Here is a 17896-nt window from a genome sequence, read left to right as displayed (position 1 = left end):
TGAAATGTTTCTCTACTGAAGTGCTTGAACTTAACATAGAGACCACGTCTGGTCCTGAGTTCGAAAAGACTAACCCTCACTCTCACACTCCCCTCTTTCTCTCTCCCTCTCCCAGTCTCTCTCTCTATGTGTGGAACGAGCGAACAGACAATTTGCGCTCTCAGAGTGTGTTTCTGACTTCGTGTTTGATGGCTTTTGCTTCGTTTCGCTTCGGTTGTGGATTTTAACCTCATTTCGGTGACTATTTTGGGATGCATATTACCATTGTCTGGCTGAGACAAAGTCGAGTATGGAGACAGAGGCAAAGTCTGAGGCGTAGAGCAGCTAGCAACGAGTTACTCTTTTTGTTCTTGGGCAACTTTTTGTTATCTGCCGCTGTTGTTGCTGTTATTGTTGTTGGCGCTACGCACTCGAGTCGGAAAAAGTTGTTGACAGGCATCTCAACGCTTCGCGCTGTCTTAGAGCCTCGTATAGTTTGCATGAAATTAAAATAATCTGTAAGATTTATTGCACTAGACACGCGCCCATCGACGCGTCGAGACAAGAGACTTAAGATTTTGTTGAAAACTTGGGCGAAAAGACGTGAATGCATATTGAAAATAGTTTTGGCAATACGGACTCAAACGAAATGCAAAGGGATTTTTATCAACTGACTAGCGAATGTAACAAAAGGAAGTTAGAGTAAGAGAGGGAGTGCAAGAGAGAAAGAGAGGGAGAGAAGGCGAGAGAAGAAGTGGAGCAAATTGGCTCAAGTGCCTGTAGCTTTTGTTTAATGGTCAAATGTACATATTTGCATCTACTTTTAGCAAAGCCCCCCCCCGTTCAAGTCCTCTCTCTTTGGCTGCAGGCGCACGCCTTAGGGCATTGACAGTTTTCAAGACAATGTCCACAGTTGATGCAGTTGCTGCTGCTTCTGCTTCTGTTGCAGTTGCAAATGCAGCTGCAGCTGCCACTTTGGGGCGCAACTTGTTGACTTGTTTGCCGCTGGCGAAAAGGAAACGGGAGCAAATGAAGTTGCCAATGCGGAAATGCCATTTTTCATTACAGGCCAGAGTGAGAAAGAGAGCGAAAGAGTCGGCTAGAGAGAAAGAAAGAGTGAGAGAAAGCGTGTGACAAGTGCATTTTGAGCATTTGCCTTAATTTCATTTGCTTTTAGCTTGGCAAACTTTTATTTTCCGTTTCAGCTTTGTTTGCGTTAACTTGGCTTCAAGGCAAATTTTTCTAACAAATTTTGTGGCACAAATAAAATCTCTCCTCTTGTTCATTAAATTTTTAAATGCTGTTTTTCGTACCAAAGCAGCTGAGGCTAGAGCAATACTGCTGCATTTTGCATGTTCATCAAGCACATTTAGCTACGGGGTCTTAGCAGAAATAATAAGCCTGCAGACATATTGGGTTAGAAATATGATATAATACAAAGTATAACGCGATATTTCGTATCTAGAGATATATCGTATTCAGATACATTGAAAAGTACAATATAATATATAATATAGAATATATAATTTTTGATATTTAATATCAAATATAATATATGTAAAATTTATCAAACATACCCAAAAATCGTTCTTTTATGTCTTGACTTTGTAAAAGGTTTTGAACGTACCTGCAAATACAGAAGGAAATTTTTAAATTAGTTAAAATTATTTAATTAGGTTAAAATTGTAAAAAAAAAAAAACAAAATTCTCAAAATGCATTGAATAAAACAAAATTGCAAAATATTCAACAATGTATGTGTGTGTTTGCTTATGTGTGTTTATCGGCACACACACACACACATACAACTCCAATGCAGCATCGATCATAAATGATGAACTGCGTGCGGCATGTATCGTTCTTTCTAGCCAGACAAATGACCCCAAAGAGTCCAATGACTGATGACACGAAATTTACGACCTCTAAAAAGCAAGGCCAAATGCATTTGGAAAAACATTCAAGACCTGAGAATGGCAGAATTTAAAGCCAAAACCAGAAAACTATTTGCAAATGCCAAAAGTACCCAAAAAGGCCAAGTGTCGAGCGGGCGTGGCAATAAACGAAATGTGCTTGAGGCACATGAAAACATTATCGGATATCGAAATGTGATATTAGAGCGAGGAGGAGCTACAGAGAGAGTGAGATGGAGAGGGGGGGAGACCGTTAAGAGCATGGCTGAAATTGGTTATGGCTTTTGTTTGTTGCCGTACAACGCGGCGTATGCGTTATTGTTGGTATATATTTATATATATGTATATACATCTATGAATTTGGCCAGCCTGGCAATTTTTACGAGCCCCAGCATTTTTTACGAGCACTTATTTCCGCCCCAGAAATTAGAGAAACTTCTATACGAAACATTTGATGCCCCGAAAAGGCCAACAGCCAACACAACAACAATGCCTAATAACAACTTCTTGGCCAAATGCGAAAGAGTTCAGTTTTGGTTTGCCCTTTGGCATTGCCTGGGGCTCGTTAAGGTTCTAGATATTCTGCTTGAAATTTATGATGTGTGTAACAACAATTGGGCATTGTTTACCATTGTTGTTGTTGTTGGTAGGCATTTTCAGTCAAGTGTCTCATGCAAATTTTGCTTATTTTTATATAATGCGATTTTTACGAGTACCAATTTTGATGGCCAGCCCCTCCAGTTAAGCTAAAGAGCTTTCATTTGCATTTAGCAGTGGCTCAATTTTTCGATCAATTCATCTTTATTGGAAGATATTTAGTTGCCTAACATTGTGGTCTAACAAGCTAGTTGCAAAAATATGTATAATATTCTCAATTTCACATTCGTTTTAATTGAAGTAACCGCTCATTGAATTTTAAGATTTTTAACATTTTTGAACTAACTCCATGATAAAGTTTATAATTAAAAATATATGTCAGAAATTATGCTAAAGAGTATATTTGTTTTCGTAGGATTTGGAGCAAATTCCTTGAATTATTTTTAAGTATATTAATATTTTTCGGGCAGCAATAAATTTGTTTATATTATCTGAATTCACAACAAATCAAAACGCGTTTGGAACTCTTGCAAATATTCTTTTTAAATAACTCTTACATTGAATATTGTGTAGCTCATAATTCTCTGTCAGCAAAATGCAAACATATATTGCATACATATATGCTTCTAGCGATAATTTATGTATATTTATTGTCGTTTAGCCTGTGCTTGCTGACAGGTGAATCAGAACTGAAGAATTGGCTGCCCGACCGCCGCAGGGTTGCCAGACCCAGACGCAGACACAATCGCTCAATCGCCACAACTTAAAAATTCCAAATTTCTGCCATTTGTCATGTTTGTTTCTACCTCTCCTCCACACTCACTGCCCACTCATATTCATTGTTGTTGTCGTGGTTGTTATTATGCCCGAGGGCAGACAGAGGCCGCATGGGTGAAGTCTGCTGTGAAATGTGGAACGTGCGGGGGCGTTAAGCCTTAAAGTATGCATAAATAAAAAAAGGGCACGTAGAGCAGATAACAAAGTCAAAACAAGCCATTGATAGCTGTATTTGTGGCTGGAAGTTACAGATAAACAGATACAAAGAATATTCTTGTCTACTTTAGCCAAATAATTTTGGCTAGCCTACGATTTGACTTGTGATTCAGTTGGAACTTTGGCAAACAGAAGAGTAAAATAATTCAACTCTGTTGTGTCCAGGTATCGAACCTTTGATCATCTAAATGAAACCGTATTTGATACCCGTTCTAAAATACTGGACAAGCCAACTGAAAGCCAGACAATTGCTAAGGCAAACAAAGTCGCATTGTGTGCAAATGCAAGCGTAGGGAAGACCCACAGCAAGGACACAATCGGAACGCAATCAAATGAAGAGTGACCGAGTGAGAGAGACAGAGGGGTCTAGGATGAAAGCGAGAAATGAGAAAATAGCTAACAAATGCAGTGAAAGCATGGCAAAAAAAAATAGTACAAAAACGAAAGCAAACAAATACAAAAAATCACTTTAAAGTGTTGGCTTTTCTCATCAATCAAGAAACAAAATCAGAAAAAATATGCAGCAATATAAATTATATAAATTAAAATTGCCAATAAATGAACTTAATTATCAGATCAATTTAATTTAATTTAATCAAATCAAATTTGGAATTAGTAATAAAATCCTTTTAATCTTAAGACTCAATACTTTGTCGAAAATAAGCTGGATTTCCACTCGAAAGGCTCTTATATTTATAGCTGCTTCTTCAGACCGTTTCCTTATCAAATTTCAGTTAATTTGCAAAGGGAAAATGCTATCATATTTCTTGGCTATCTGCCGCTTGAATTTCATGGCACACACCCCAATCATTTAACAACTGTTTATAACTAGCTTATGAGAAACGGCCAACAGCTTACGTGCTTTTCGATCCGGCTGCTACAAAATTGGCGGGCCGCAAGCTGTTGCCACGCCTCCGTCCCCAACTGCTATCCCCTCAGAGTCAGTACACACACAATGCACAACTTTTTGTTGCTGTTGTGCGAATATATGTATCAATATTTGTAAGCTTCGGTTAGTCCGACAACTGTTGTAATTTACATGCAGCCAACCAGCCAACTGTCGAGCCCCTTCGCCGACAAAGTGCCGCAAACAAACAGAAAAACAGAAAAACTTTTTAATTTTCGTGCTCGCTTTTCATGGCCAAAAGCCTGTGACTGTGGACTCGTTGTTGCCGGCTTTGGCGCGTGTTGATTGCACATCATTTTCAATGTTGCGCGCGGAAAAGTATGCTACGCGTTTTTTCCCACTCGTTTTCGCTTTCGTTTCCATTTAGCAGCGCTTATGTGCGGCTCAGCGACATATTAAACAATCGAAAAGCACTTGGCAAGGACATAAAAAAAAGACAAGGAATACAACACAAAACGAGCAAAATAAACAAATACCCAATGTATAGAAAATACAAAAATACAAAAATGAGGAAAAAGTATAGCAAAGCACACAGAAAATTGATTGCCATTTCAGGGGCAATTTTTAATGAACAGCAAATACCGCGAATAACAATACTAGCCCAAAAATCAGTAAAGCTAAATGAAACACGAGAAAACTGCTATTTGTCGATGTGTGTGGGTGTGCGGGCGCGCGTGTGTGTGAGTGTGTGTGCCTGTGTGTGTGATGCCATTTATACCAGCGCCTAATTGTTTATTTTTAGCGCACAATTTTATGGGCAAACACTTGTCACAGGCGCACAATGCATGTTATATGGAACTGATTTTTAGTTTATATATATTTTAATATATTTTTTAAGTTCCATCCCGAAATTAGAAAACCAACAGATGGCCCTTGAATGTTTTTTAGTAATAACCATACTGAAATTGGAATGTTTAAAATAAATAGAGGGAAAGTTTTGTGTTTTTATGTACAAAAAACAAACCATTTAGGAACTTAGCTACATTCGATTTTGAATTGATTTTTAATACGAGGCAATGTAATAAACTGAAATATAAGAATAGAAATATTAAATTGAAAAAAAAAGTACAACCTTACGCAAATGCGCAGTAAAAAAATATATTAGTTGCAATTTAAATTTTATGATATTATCTTGAAAAAACTTTCAACTTTAAACTAAAATTGAAATGTAATTTATTCCACGCATAATTTAATAAAACAACCACACAGAAAACTGTTTGGCAGCAAAATTTGTGTAAAATTATCAGTTATTAATATAAAATGCGCTTTCGTGAATGCTATAACATTTTTTTTAAATATATATTTATTTTGGATTTGTTTAGTTTTTTACAACACTAGTTTAGCCTCGCAGTGTATTTAATTAAAAATCAATAATAATATATTGAAATGATTTTCTTTTTATTATTGCGTGGAAATGTGTTATTTGTTGATAAGAAGAAGCTATGGGCATATTCGCAGTGCTCATAAACATATTGAACTGTCTCTCTCGTTTTTCAACACTGAACCGACCAATATCTATTAACTGAACAATTTCAAATAAAACGCATTTTGTGGCTGCTGCTGATGATATTGGCTTGCAACTGTTTTTCGTTAAATGCAAATTTATTTGCCAACAGCAGCCCGCGAATGTGGGCAACTGCGTGTCCAATAAAAGCCAAAATGCACTCGCCTAAATACACACACGCACACACACACACACACATAGGCACACACACTAGCCACAGCCTGTGACCTATTTGGGTTGCCCACGTGGTCAATATTTGTCGTAGATATTCGATTTGGGATGCTGCAAACACGCTGCGCTCAAATGCAAATAGCCAAAATGTCAGCAACAGAAACAAAAACAAAAACAGAAAAATGAGAAGAAAACCTATTGCCAATTTCGGTTGACAAGCAGGATGTTTAGCAACAGCAACAACTGCTGGCTAAAAGCTCCTGGCTTCAATATTTTAAAGGGTATATAATTTATATATGGATAAATACATAAACATATCCTAGTCATCCGGTCCTCTTGTCCACGTATTATTACATCCCTTAGATGCCACAGTTGATTGCTTGACGAATTATATCGATAGCTAGTGCATATTTAACAGATTTCTAAATATATCTACAGCAACTTAAAGGACAGCTGACAATCGGTTTCAATGCAAACACACAAGTATTTAATTTTCTCTAGCCCAACGAAGTCAAAGTTTCATTCTGTGTACCCGAAAATTTACATAAAAGCTTAAATGAAAATTTTAACGATAGACGAACACCAGCGCCAAACGACAGGTTCGGCATTTGATGGAGAATGAACAGGGAATTGTTGGGGCACTTACCTGAATTGGGTCCATTGCTGTTCGGCCGCGCAGAGGGCGCACCATCGCGTGCCTCTACCTCGAGGGCGTAGGCGCCCTTCTTCTCCCTGTCGAACACGGTTTTGGTGAAGATTTCGCCGCTTTGCAAATTAATTTCAAAAAATTCTTTGCCCTCGTTACGTGGCGAGTCGACGATGTAGTAGTAGACCTGCAAGTACATGCAATACATAAACGTTAGACAAAATAAAAAAATAATAATAAAATTTTGTTGACAAATCAAAAATTGTCAGGAAGTTAATTAAAACATGTCGAGTTCAAAGAGGAAATTGCAAAGAATTTAAATCAAGCGAAAACTGCGCAGCTTTTAAATACTGTAAGGCGTATTAAAGGGGCGCTAGCTGTTGCTAATGATGATGATGATGATGATGATGATGTTAATGATAATCAGACGCCCCGTCTTGCAACAAATTTGTCGTGTCTGTATAGCTGCGGCTATAAATGAAAAACGCTAATTAGTGCGGACATTTTGCGCGTACATGCAAATTACTTGGCTGCAGGACACGAAATGTGGCCAAGAGAATGTCCAACATCGCCATGGCCAGTTAGCAGTTACCAGTTACCAGTTACCAGTTACTATTTACCAGTTACCCATTACCCATTACCCATTACCATTTACCAGTCAGCCAAGTACCATATTATTATAATCGCGAGTAAAGCTTCGGGCCTTGGCGTCCCTTTCACGTCCTGCCCTCAAGGTCTGCTGTCAGACGCATAAAGGACGGCACAGACTGTGGGTCGCTTTTTGTCTTCCTCTTTTTTATCTTCTTAGTTCTCTGTTTTTTTTTTTCTTGACTTTTTTTTTGCCTTGTGCTCTACGCTTTGAACTTTCACTAAGGGCTTAGTGTACTTAAGAGCGTGTGAAAATACTGCAGCACAAAAAAAGAGTGGCAACTCTTTGACATTTATAAGCTCAGCTGCCAGATGAGCCAAAGGCGACGGAAGCGGCAAAAAGAAAAGTAAAAAAAAAAAAAACAAACAATTAAAAAAAAGGCGTACCGCTCTAAAGTAAAACATTATTAAATTCTTGCGGTTAGACTGCAATGCGGACTATTGTGATTTAAGGAAGAACTTGTGTTTCTTTTGAAGATTTCTATGTTAAGTAACGCTCTAAAAATTAAGTGGCTATGTAATGTTAACATGCACTTAACATTCTTAACTGTTGAACAATTGCATTATATAATGTTATGTTAACATTGACTTAACATGCTCGACTGTTAAGGAATTGTGTTAAGTCTAACTTGGCCAAAGAACTGTGTTAATCCAACGTAGCTAGTAATGTAATGTTAACAGGCATTTAACATGCTCAACTGTTAAGGCATTAGAAATTTAAGCGTTTTACAGCACATTAAGCAAATGACGCTTTAAACTTTGGCGCATCCACCCTCAAATTGGCAACCCTTCTCTGTGTCGCTTTTTTGTGTCGCGAGCTTCATGCTTCACACAGTCATTCATTTGCCAACAATCGGCTGGCATTTCCGCAGCTGGCGTTGCTTAACCCGCTACGTGCCGCAGCCCTCTTATCATCGTATCTGGCAGGCTAAAAGGATGCGCTACCTTCACTCAATTTATTCGCGCTCGGCATTGCTCACCTGATTATTTGGGAATGTGCCATCCTTGTCAATGGCATTCACTTGTGTCACTTTGGTGCCAATCGGTTCGCCCTCCAGCACCGTTTCCTGTTCGCGTTCGGTGAATAGCGGTATTTCGTCATTAACATCCTCGAGCATTATGTAAACGGTCGCTTCCGATGCCAATTGCTGGGCACCGTTGTTCTGTAATGTTGCAAAAAAGAAGAAGAAGAAAAAAATGCAAAAAAAGGGAAAATTGTAAATTCTGCCACTTCAAATATTTAAAAATGTAATTTAAATTTTAACATGTCCACACTTTTAATTAGTACATAATATACGTACGTAATACGTACAAATATTTTCATTCTTAATACGCAAACGAAATAATTGAACACATTTTTATTTAAATATGCCAAGCAACGTTTGCTGAAAAAAAAAAAAAACAAAAATATGCATTTGCAAGTAAAAAAAAGGGAAATTCTGATTCCGGAATCCTGTCAACAAAGCTGTAAAATATTTAATGTCATTAATTTTATACGCCTTTTTTTTTTAATTTCTTTAAATAATTTTTTTTCGGTTTGCTCCTAAAGGTATTTTAATGTGGCAAACTTTTGATCATGTAAAACAGAGTCCAATTTTGACTGATTGAGGAAAAGCTATCAATCAACACATCGTCTGCCTTATTATGCAATTGATTAGACTTTTCTCACAATCAAGGCAAATGCTGTGTTATCCACAATTTTCATTGTATTTGCCAATGAACCGCAGACGGCCCAAGGGAAATACCCACCCCTCAATGACTGTAGTAATACCTATGTTTATTTGCTTGTATTTTGTATATTAATCAAAGATATGCTCATATGTGAAACATTTGTTTACAGTGAATGACAGCACACGAAACCCAATCACAGGGCGATGCGCAAGTGTAGGGGAGACAAAGAGAGACGTGACAGAAAGTGAGAGCTGAGCCAATTCCAAAATGAATTATTTATTTTTGCCATCTTGTTATTGGGCAAATATGTATCTGCTAGTTTGCTAGTTAATTAGAGTCTGCAGGCAGCAGCAAAATTTGACAAAGTTTGATTAGGCAATCGAACTATTTGCTGAGGGATTTGCATAAATACACAAATCTCAAATATCAATTGAGCGTGGTGCTTCAAACTTGCCGCACAAACAAGTATGTGGGCAATGATAGACTTATAACAGGCACTGTTAGAAACTATATATGTATCGAATTTAACTCAATTCTCCATAAATTGTAGCTTAGCTGTGATTGTAAAAGTGTTGGGTAACATGAAACGTTCGTTCATAGTTGAGTGTCATTTCACGATGCCAGTTAACATGACGCCTGTTCACAACATGCCTGTTAACATGACGCTTGCTAGCATGAAGCCTGTTAACATAACGAATAACAGGCTGATGCGTATATTTATATAAACTCTCTCAACTTGCAACATTTAATTTTAAACATTTAATAAGCACATATCTACATTTTTAGTTCAAATATTTAATAAATATTTTAAATGCCTTTCGAAGCCATGCAAACATTTGTAGTTAACCGCAAAACATTTTTAAAAAATGTTATACATTTTTTAATTAATATTTGATATTATTTAGAATTTATTTAAACATGGGCAGTGACCGCAAAACTCTTAAAAATTAATATGAATATTTCGTTGACATTTGTGCTGTGGCAACAAAAAGGACAACAACCAGCGCTGTGTTGTGCATTAGATTTGCTGTGTGCAAAAAAGAAAATACTAATGAAATGTCGAGGGATATTTAATTAGCTGCATTAAATGTGAATGCAATTGCATTTTAATAGCACACACACACACACACACACACACACACACACACACACACACACACACAACAAATATAAATGTGTTTGTGTGCTTTGCCTTTGGGGGCAACGGGCACATCATTTGTGGCATTTGTTACTGCAGCGCATCGCCAGTTCTGGTCATGTTTAATTTATTGAGCAGCTGCAACAATTTGTCAATAATTTTAGCATAGCTGAATGGTCGCACTAATGAGCTGCACTGAAGCTGGAGAGCTCGAGCTAAAACTTGGGCCATGCTTGAAATTCAATTGAGAATCGCTGCGAACTGACAGCCAGCCAGTCAGGCAGTCAATCAGTCAATCAGCTGCTCGATTGCCACATGCCAGAACTAAATCAAGCTGAACTCTGTTCAAAGTCAAATTGCTTGGCATGCGCTCTGCATTTGCATGCTGTGAAGCGAAGGGCTGGGCACGGACACGGGCGCGAGGTGGCCTCAAAGTCGCGCAAGTAATTAAAACTTTTCAAATAAAATAATTACAAACGTATTTCGTAGTCATTTTCAAATGCAAAAGTCAAACACACGCGCCGCCATCAGCTCAAGCTGAGCGCTTAATTGAGCGCAGCAGAACTTGAAAACTTGAACAACTTTGTAGATTTTTTGGCTTTTCCGCTATTTTCCTTAGATTTTTTGTTTGTTTTTTTTTTTTTTTTTTTTTTTTGGGTTTGTTTAGGCAAACGATTTACAAGTTTTAATTGAAAACTGTTCACACTTACCTCCACACGTATGGTTAAATTGTATTCCTTGATGCTCTCATAGTCCAGCGGATGATTGACCTTTATATCGGCCCAGGTGTCACCATTGTCCGGTCTCTGTTGCAGATAGAACGTATGAAACTTGTTCGTCTGTGCCGTTGACCCAGGCATTAATCTATAGAAAACCGTCGGATTGCCCTCAATGCCCGAACTGCAGACGTTGGCGGCAGGTGGAATAAATATTAAGTATATATTAGCTATGGCTTTGGTTGGCATTCATTTACAGAGATAGTTGTTAGTGTAGAAAGAGTTCAACTACATGACATGGGTTATTTATAGAAATTATGAGTTTATGCTACAGATGTTGAAATACTTTAAACTTTTTCAAAAAACAAATTATAAAGTATTTAGTTAGATGATCATAAAAAATGTATTGAGAAGCATTAAGAATTTGTAGAATTCCTTAAATGCCCTTGCAAAAATAAACAGTATGTTGTAGAAGCTAAATGAAGTTTACAAGATATGTGAGTGACACGCACACACACAAACACACACACACACACTCTCGCACACACACATACACACACTCGCACACTCGCATGCAACATATCAAAATACAAAAATTTGATTTATGACACAAAAGAAAAGCAAAAATGTATTTTCAAGACTTTCGATTGCTTCACACGAAAAAAAAGCAAAGTATTGCGCCTCAAATTGGAGAATTTCCTTTTTGCGAGCGTCTTTCGTGCAAATATAAACCAAAAGAAATAACAGGAAAAGCCAAGAAAAACTCTCAGCTCGAAACGGAAACGCAAAAGAAGAGAAAAAGATAAGAAGGCGCAAAAAAAAATGGCTTCAAAACATTTAATTGCCATTCGAGTGTCAAAAAGTTGTTGGACTGAATTCTAGACTGGTTAGCTCTGGCGAGGGTAGGTGGGGGGTGTGTGGAGGCATGGATTTTGGGGGAAGTACACACGGCCGACAGATGATTGTTTGCTTTTTGTGTACAGTGGGCGAGGCGCAGATAATGAAAAACAAATTAGGCTAAAGAAGCAAACAAACAAAAAATAAATTTTATTTGCACTTGGACAACACTTGCAGCTGACAGAAAAGCGACCAAAATGGAAGAAAAAAAATTACACACGGAAAAGCAAAGAAAAACTTTGGAAGCTGCCCTAAAAAATTGCAAGAAATCTGTCAGACTGCGCAAAATTGTTGCTGCCAAGGGCGAGCGCCAAAATAAATATGATGGGGAAAGGACAAGGCGGATATATATGGCAAAAAATCGGTAGCAAAAAATATGTGTGAGGTGTTTTTGGTTCGGTTGGGGATTTGCTTTTGGTTGGGAATAATTTGTGAATTGCATGAAATGTTTTCCTTCGTTTTCGCTGTGAGTGTTCTTTTGTGTATTATATATATTTATATATATATGTATATATTGGTATCGTTCGTTTGTATTGCAAAATCAAAACTAATTTTGTGGAAACATTTTCAGTGTATTTTGTGTATTTATTGAATTGGTTTTCTGAGCACTTGGGTTTTTAATTTAACGAGAATAATACGCCTGGTTTGCAGTTAACGCCTAAACACGCTATGGCTATCTATATATAGTAATTCAGGGCTAGTTGCTAAAATACAGAATATAATGTCAAATGGAAAGTAAACATAAGGCAAAAATAAGTAAAAACCTTGCAATCGAATCAGTCCGACAGCTCAATACTCTGTTCACAGTGTGATAAAAGCTTCAAATAGATCGAAGAAAATTTGTGCTGCAAAAGTGTAAGCCCAAGACAACAGCTTTTCGGCTGTGTCATTGGGAAATAAAGATTTGTATACTGTTGGGCATTTTGAGGCATTTGAGAGGAAACAATCTTTGGAGATCATCAGAAGTCGACCTGCTAAGCTAATGAGTAGATCTAAAACTGTGGGAGATTTAGTGTACATACAGGTATATGTATATGCCTGGTAGGCATGGCAAAAATAATCCTAAAATATTCTCCAAGACAGCTTAAATAGAGAGAGAGAGTCAAAAAAGCGGACTGATCGAACATTTTCACAAAGCCAATATACTTATTTTTACTTGCTGAACAGAGTATATATATACACTCAATAAGCAGTATAACACTCTATACTACAGCTTCTATGCGGCTAACATTTATCGTTAAGTTCTGCTGTTAAGTGTGACCCTAGTTTTTTACCTTAACGCGCATCGCTGTTGTTGTGGTTGTTGTTGTTGTTGTTGTTCTTGTTGCCTGCTTAAATGCACGTTACACTCGGCAAACACTTGACAGTGTGCGCATTAAGCGCACTGAGACAACAACAACAACAGCAACACCAACAACAATGACAAACAACGACAACAAACACATTTATTATGAGATACGCGCACTTGAAAACGCAGCCCATGTTGTTCCGCTTGCACGCAGCTTCCTTTGGCAGACGGCTTGCTTAATAGCATCTTGGCTATACAAACACTCGCACACGCACACACAAATATATATCTATTTTATATATATATATATAGAGTAATATAAAAAGTTGACAATTTTGTGCTGGGACAAGATAATTGCAAAAAGGAATAAAACGAAACACAAGTAAAACAAGTAAAGTAATAACAAACAGAAAAGTAAGAAAATAAAAAACGTATTTTACACGAGCTCAACGTAACGTAAGAAAACCGAAACGTCGTAACGTAAGCCCAAGCACGTTTAATAGTTGGCAATTTCCTAAATACTTAGCATATAAATGAAATTTACTTAGACAGCACTAAACTAACTGTAGCAAGGTGGATGCAGTTGGTGCAATAATTTGTGGCCGATGCGCCATGGTGCGTATGTGCAATATGCGCCAGAAGCGCGTTTGGGTTAAGAACGCTTTAAGTGCATTGCTTTTAGTGCTAACAATAAAAAAAATTAAACAAGTAATAAAAAAAAAAAATAAAAGAAAGTAAAATGGAGACTGGGAAAAAAAGTACTGACTGCCACTGGCCGCAAACTGACGCATAATTAAAACGTCAGAGCCATGTGGTTGGCTTGCCACGAGGATAAAACTCTATTCGTTATGTTAATGCTGCCCTGAGAGACAGAGAGAGGGAGAGAGAGGGAGAGGTAGAGAGAGGTAGAGAGAGATAGAGCCAAAGGAAACGAGAGAGAGAGAGAGAGAGAGAGAGAGGGCGACAGAACAGGCTAAGAAGCGTACTGCAAGCCAAAAGTCATTTAAGTGCGCTACTTCAAGTTTTTAATTGCAATTATGAAAAACAAAACTTTATTTAAATAAACTTTACATTCGGAAGCCCTCGCCATCTCTCAGGTCTATGATCATTGCAGAATATGAAAAGTACTTGTATACGGACTGGGCATGGGTCAAAGTGGTTTTGGCCAGGTAATTTAAAATGCAGCTGGCGGCTCATCAACAGTGAAGGTCATCAAGTAGTGGCAATTGTGGCCACCCACGCTGGGCGCCAGCAACATTTGACCCCAATTTAAATTGGAATCGTCAGCTTATCAGCAAAGGTCATCAAGCAGTGGGAATTGCGTTTCATTAAACTAAACTAAAGCGCCAACAGTTTATTTACATGGAATTCTCGCTACATTTTAGTTATTAACCCCCAAGCTTCTTATGCTTATAATATTGTGATTATTCATACGCTTATACCGATTAATATACAGCTTTTGCGGAGTTAAAACTTGGATTTGTACTCAGTCTATACAAAAATAAAAAATTGTGCATTTCGTGTGATTTGTGCGGATTTCTAAGTTTGGGGAATGTGTTTACTGGTGCTTGTGGTTTGAGTGCAGCATATATAGTGATGGGATAATAGGGAGCAAAGGGAACTATGACTCGTTGAGAGTACGAAAATGAAATTTAATTGAAATAAATTAATATTCAATTCAATTGATTTTCAAACTCTCAAGAGTACTCTTAATGCCTAAGAGAGTAGACTAAATATCTAGAACAACATTCAGAACACACATAAAAAAATAATGACAACTACGTGAAACAACACCAAAAACCGAAAAATGACAATGAAAATGATTGAGTCTTTTTTTTTTTTTTTGGTTTGATTTGATTACAAGAACTAAAACTAAACACCTATGAAAAAATGTAAATATTAATGTAGCTTATCAAAAGTAACTAAGCAAAATGGTATGGCAATTTTCTTATAGTGAGTTTTTATTTTGTTTGTTTTGTAAAACATTGCACTAACAGACCTGGCTTTGATCGAGACGACTTTGCCGCCAACGGGCATATTTTCCTTGACATAGATCGGCCCATAAACGGTATGGTCCCAAACGGGGGGATTGTTGGCACGATCGACCACATCGATCTGTACTTCGACCGTACGCGATAATGGCGGATAGCCCTTGTCTTGGGCCATCGCCTCTAATTTGTATGTCTCGCGCTGTTTTTTGAATACATATTCATTTTTGATTTTCGTTTTTTTTTTTTTGGTTGGTTTTTCAAAAAAGACAAGCACGTTTCAAAATCAAGCGAGCATTGGCAAAAAGACAGACGCGTCGTTAAAGTTTAGGAAAAAATGCAAAATACAAAAAAATTTTAGTCTTAAAAAAAGTTGTTGTTGTTGGAAAACAAAATGAAGCAACAGGTTTTTTTTTCTTCGAAAAATCAAAAGTTTTGAATACACGTAACCAACACCTTATTTATGTGGAAGAATACAGCCAGCATTAAAACTTAAAAATCAAAATTTTAGAAACTGTTAAGGTTTCTTTGTATATTTTTATGCCTTTTTTCAAAAGGTTTTTTTTTTCACGCAGTGCAAATTATTTTTTCTAGTTTATTTCTATTTTTATCAAATAAAGTCTCGACCCTAGCCTTCAAAATGTAAACAAACAAAAAATGTTGTTGCTGTTCTGGACAGTAACTGAAAATCGCATACATATTAGAAATAATTGACTTGAGCATAAATACAAATATATTAATTGTTATTTATAGAGTATTTCAGATATGATAGAAACTAAATGCATAACAAATGAAACTTAAAAAGGGCTTTGTGCATTTCGAGTAGTACAATTTTTCTTTAGCATACTTTATATTTTTTTGAATATGGTTTTGTTTAATTTGTTGTTTTTCGACTATTGCTTTTTAACATTTTTGAACACTTTGTTAATACATATATATAAATATATTTTCAGTTATATAGCGTATTTACCTTGTTGTTTCCTAGTTCTTAAACTAATACTGCAACCGTGTATAAAATACAATTTTAATTAGATTCTCAATTTCCCAATTAAAACCAACACCGAATTTTGTGGCAACGAGACTTCACAGTTATTTCAAGCATTTTACCGTGTGTTTTTGGGTTTGTTGACTGAGAGGGTGGAGAGAAGTCAGAGCATTGGGTAAGCAATTCCAATGGGTATGTGTAAGGTGGGTGAGAGTTGCAGCAAAATGCAAAAGTACCCGACAACCGTCTTTATTAGGTTGGCATACAAAAAGTTTGCTCAAAACAAACACCAACAACAGCATTAGAAATTTGTTTATCACAATTTGTTGGATGCCTATAAATATAGGCATTTAGACATTTTTTCGAATGTGTCAAATTTACATTTTTTTTTTGACATTGTTGATGGTTGAAAAAAAATGTTGAGCTTTTACGATAGACCACAAAAATATTGTATCGTAAAATTTTAGTTAAAAATGTAAACGTTATGTTAGACGAGAGACAGTAACAGAAAGAGACCGTATGTTAAAAATACTTGTACTGGCAAGCTTAAAGCTATGTTCGTTAAGTGAGCAAAGTTTCGTTAAGCGAGTACATTTCGTTCGTTGAGCACATTTAGCCAAGACACAGTTTGCCACTGTTAGCTATAACATAGCAATGTTAATGTTATGTATGATAAAATCTTACTCAAACGAATGCAACTCGATGAAACGAATTCAAACTCGGAAGCTTATGCCTATGTTAGCCAAAATGCTGTTACATTTCAAAAATAAAATAAGAAGAATAACTAACTATGTTAAGCTCACAGCTGTTAGGCTTTGTTGTTGTTAGGAACTTCAACTTGCTTCATTTACTTAGTATGTATGGGTTAACTGTGGTAGTACTTAATTTTTGTTTGTTGTGTAGTGTAGTGTAGTGTATTGGCTATACAAACCTTGCCTTAACCGATGTTACAACCGTACCCACAGTTACATTCTCGCGAATATGGATCGGCCCATAAATGCTCTTATCCCAAATGGGCGGCTTATTATTGCGATCGACGACATCTAACTCAACATCGACATCGGCATATGAGGGCGGGTCGCCACGATCTGAGGCGCGCACGCGCAGGCGATAACGATCGCGCTGTTGATTGATCGATTGAGTTTTGATTGATTCATTGATTGAATATGTGAAATGTAGCAGTGGTATTGAGTCAACAGCCAAATGTTAGCCGATATGTTAAAAACGCGTTGTTTGTTAGTTTGGGTCGTATTTGGTTTGTGTATCGGGTTAACGTTGTGTGCGTATTACGTTACGATTACGTATTTGAATGGCATCGTTGTCGTTACAGTTTAACAGTTTATGTTTGAAATTTAGCATTTCATTATAAATATATATAAATTATAAGTGAAATGAAAATGAAAATCAATACTTAGAAATCAAGAAAAGTTTGGGAGAAATTAAAATAAAGCTATCACTAGGGATAAGCAAGGATATGTAACGTACAGGCAGGCTTTACTTGGGAGATTTAAGACAAACATATTTAAATTTAATAATATTTAATTGGCATGGGATTTCATTTAAATTTTATATTTTGCATATTTTGACGAGACTATCTCTTGCTTTGGTTAAGAGAAACTGAGAACAATCTGATGAAGTGCGTTGGAAAATTTACGTTGAAGAATTGCTCACTAAAAGGACTAGACAGATTTTATTTTAGTACTTGTTTGGAGTTCCCTTGAAAGATGCCAGATAAAACCAGATATATAATGATTATGTACAACATGAAGTATTCAGTATCTGTGCGAGCACAGAAAGTTAGTTTCATTTTGAGGTTAGCTTACAAATTGGTGAGCAAATCGATTTGTTGCCGGGTTAGCA

The 17896-nt window shown here is 36.8% G+C and overlaps 2 protein-coding genes across 17 annotated transcripts in view; one reads left to right on the top strand and one right to left on the bottom strand.

Moving 5' to 3' along the window:
* The window catches only part of LOC26531773 (uncharacterized), a 255554-nt gene that overhangs the window by 129660 nt on the left and 107998 nt on the right, over nucleotides 1–17896 (top strand). The gene's annotated exons all lie outside the window — the stretch shown is intronic.
* Nucleotides 1–17896, bottom strand: part of CadN (neural cadherin) — a 182174-nt gene that overhangs the window by 72102 nt on the left and 92176 nt on the right. For 5 of the 9 annotated variants that reach the window (XM_070209145.1, XM_032438471.2, XM_032438473.2 and 2 more), the window contains 4 exons: nucleotides 15063–15253; nucleotides 10873–11062; nucleotides 8334–8516; nucleotides 6706–6892 (listed from right to left, as the gene is read on the bottom strand). In XM_070209145.1, the coding sequence (XP_070065246.1) occupies nucleotides 6706–6892; nucleotides 8334–8516; nucleotides 10873–11062; nucleotides 15063–15253 (751 nt within the window). Of the gene's footprint in view, nucleotides 1–6705; nucleotides 6893–8333; nucleotides 8517–10872; nucleotides 11063–15062; nucleotides 15254–16967; nucleotides 17159–17896 lie in introns of all 9 variants that reach the window. The other 4 variants (XM_032438472.2, XM_032438474.2, XM_032438477.2 and 1 more) reach the window with 1 other exon arrangement.

The sequence above is a fragment of the Drosophila virilis genome, chromosome 4 (genome assembly GCF_030788295.1).
Source record: "Drosophila virilis strain 15010-1051.87 chromosome 4, Dvir_AGI_RSII-ME, whole genome shotgun sequence".
Classification (NCBI taxonomy): domain Eukaryota; kingdom Metazoa; phylum Arthropoda; class Insecta; order Diptera; family Drosophilidae; genus Drosophila; species Drosophila virilis.
This window is presented reverse-complemented; position numbering and strand designations above follow the sequence as displayed.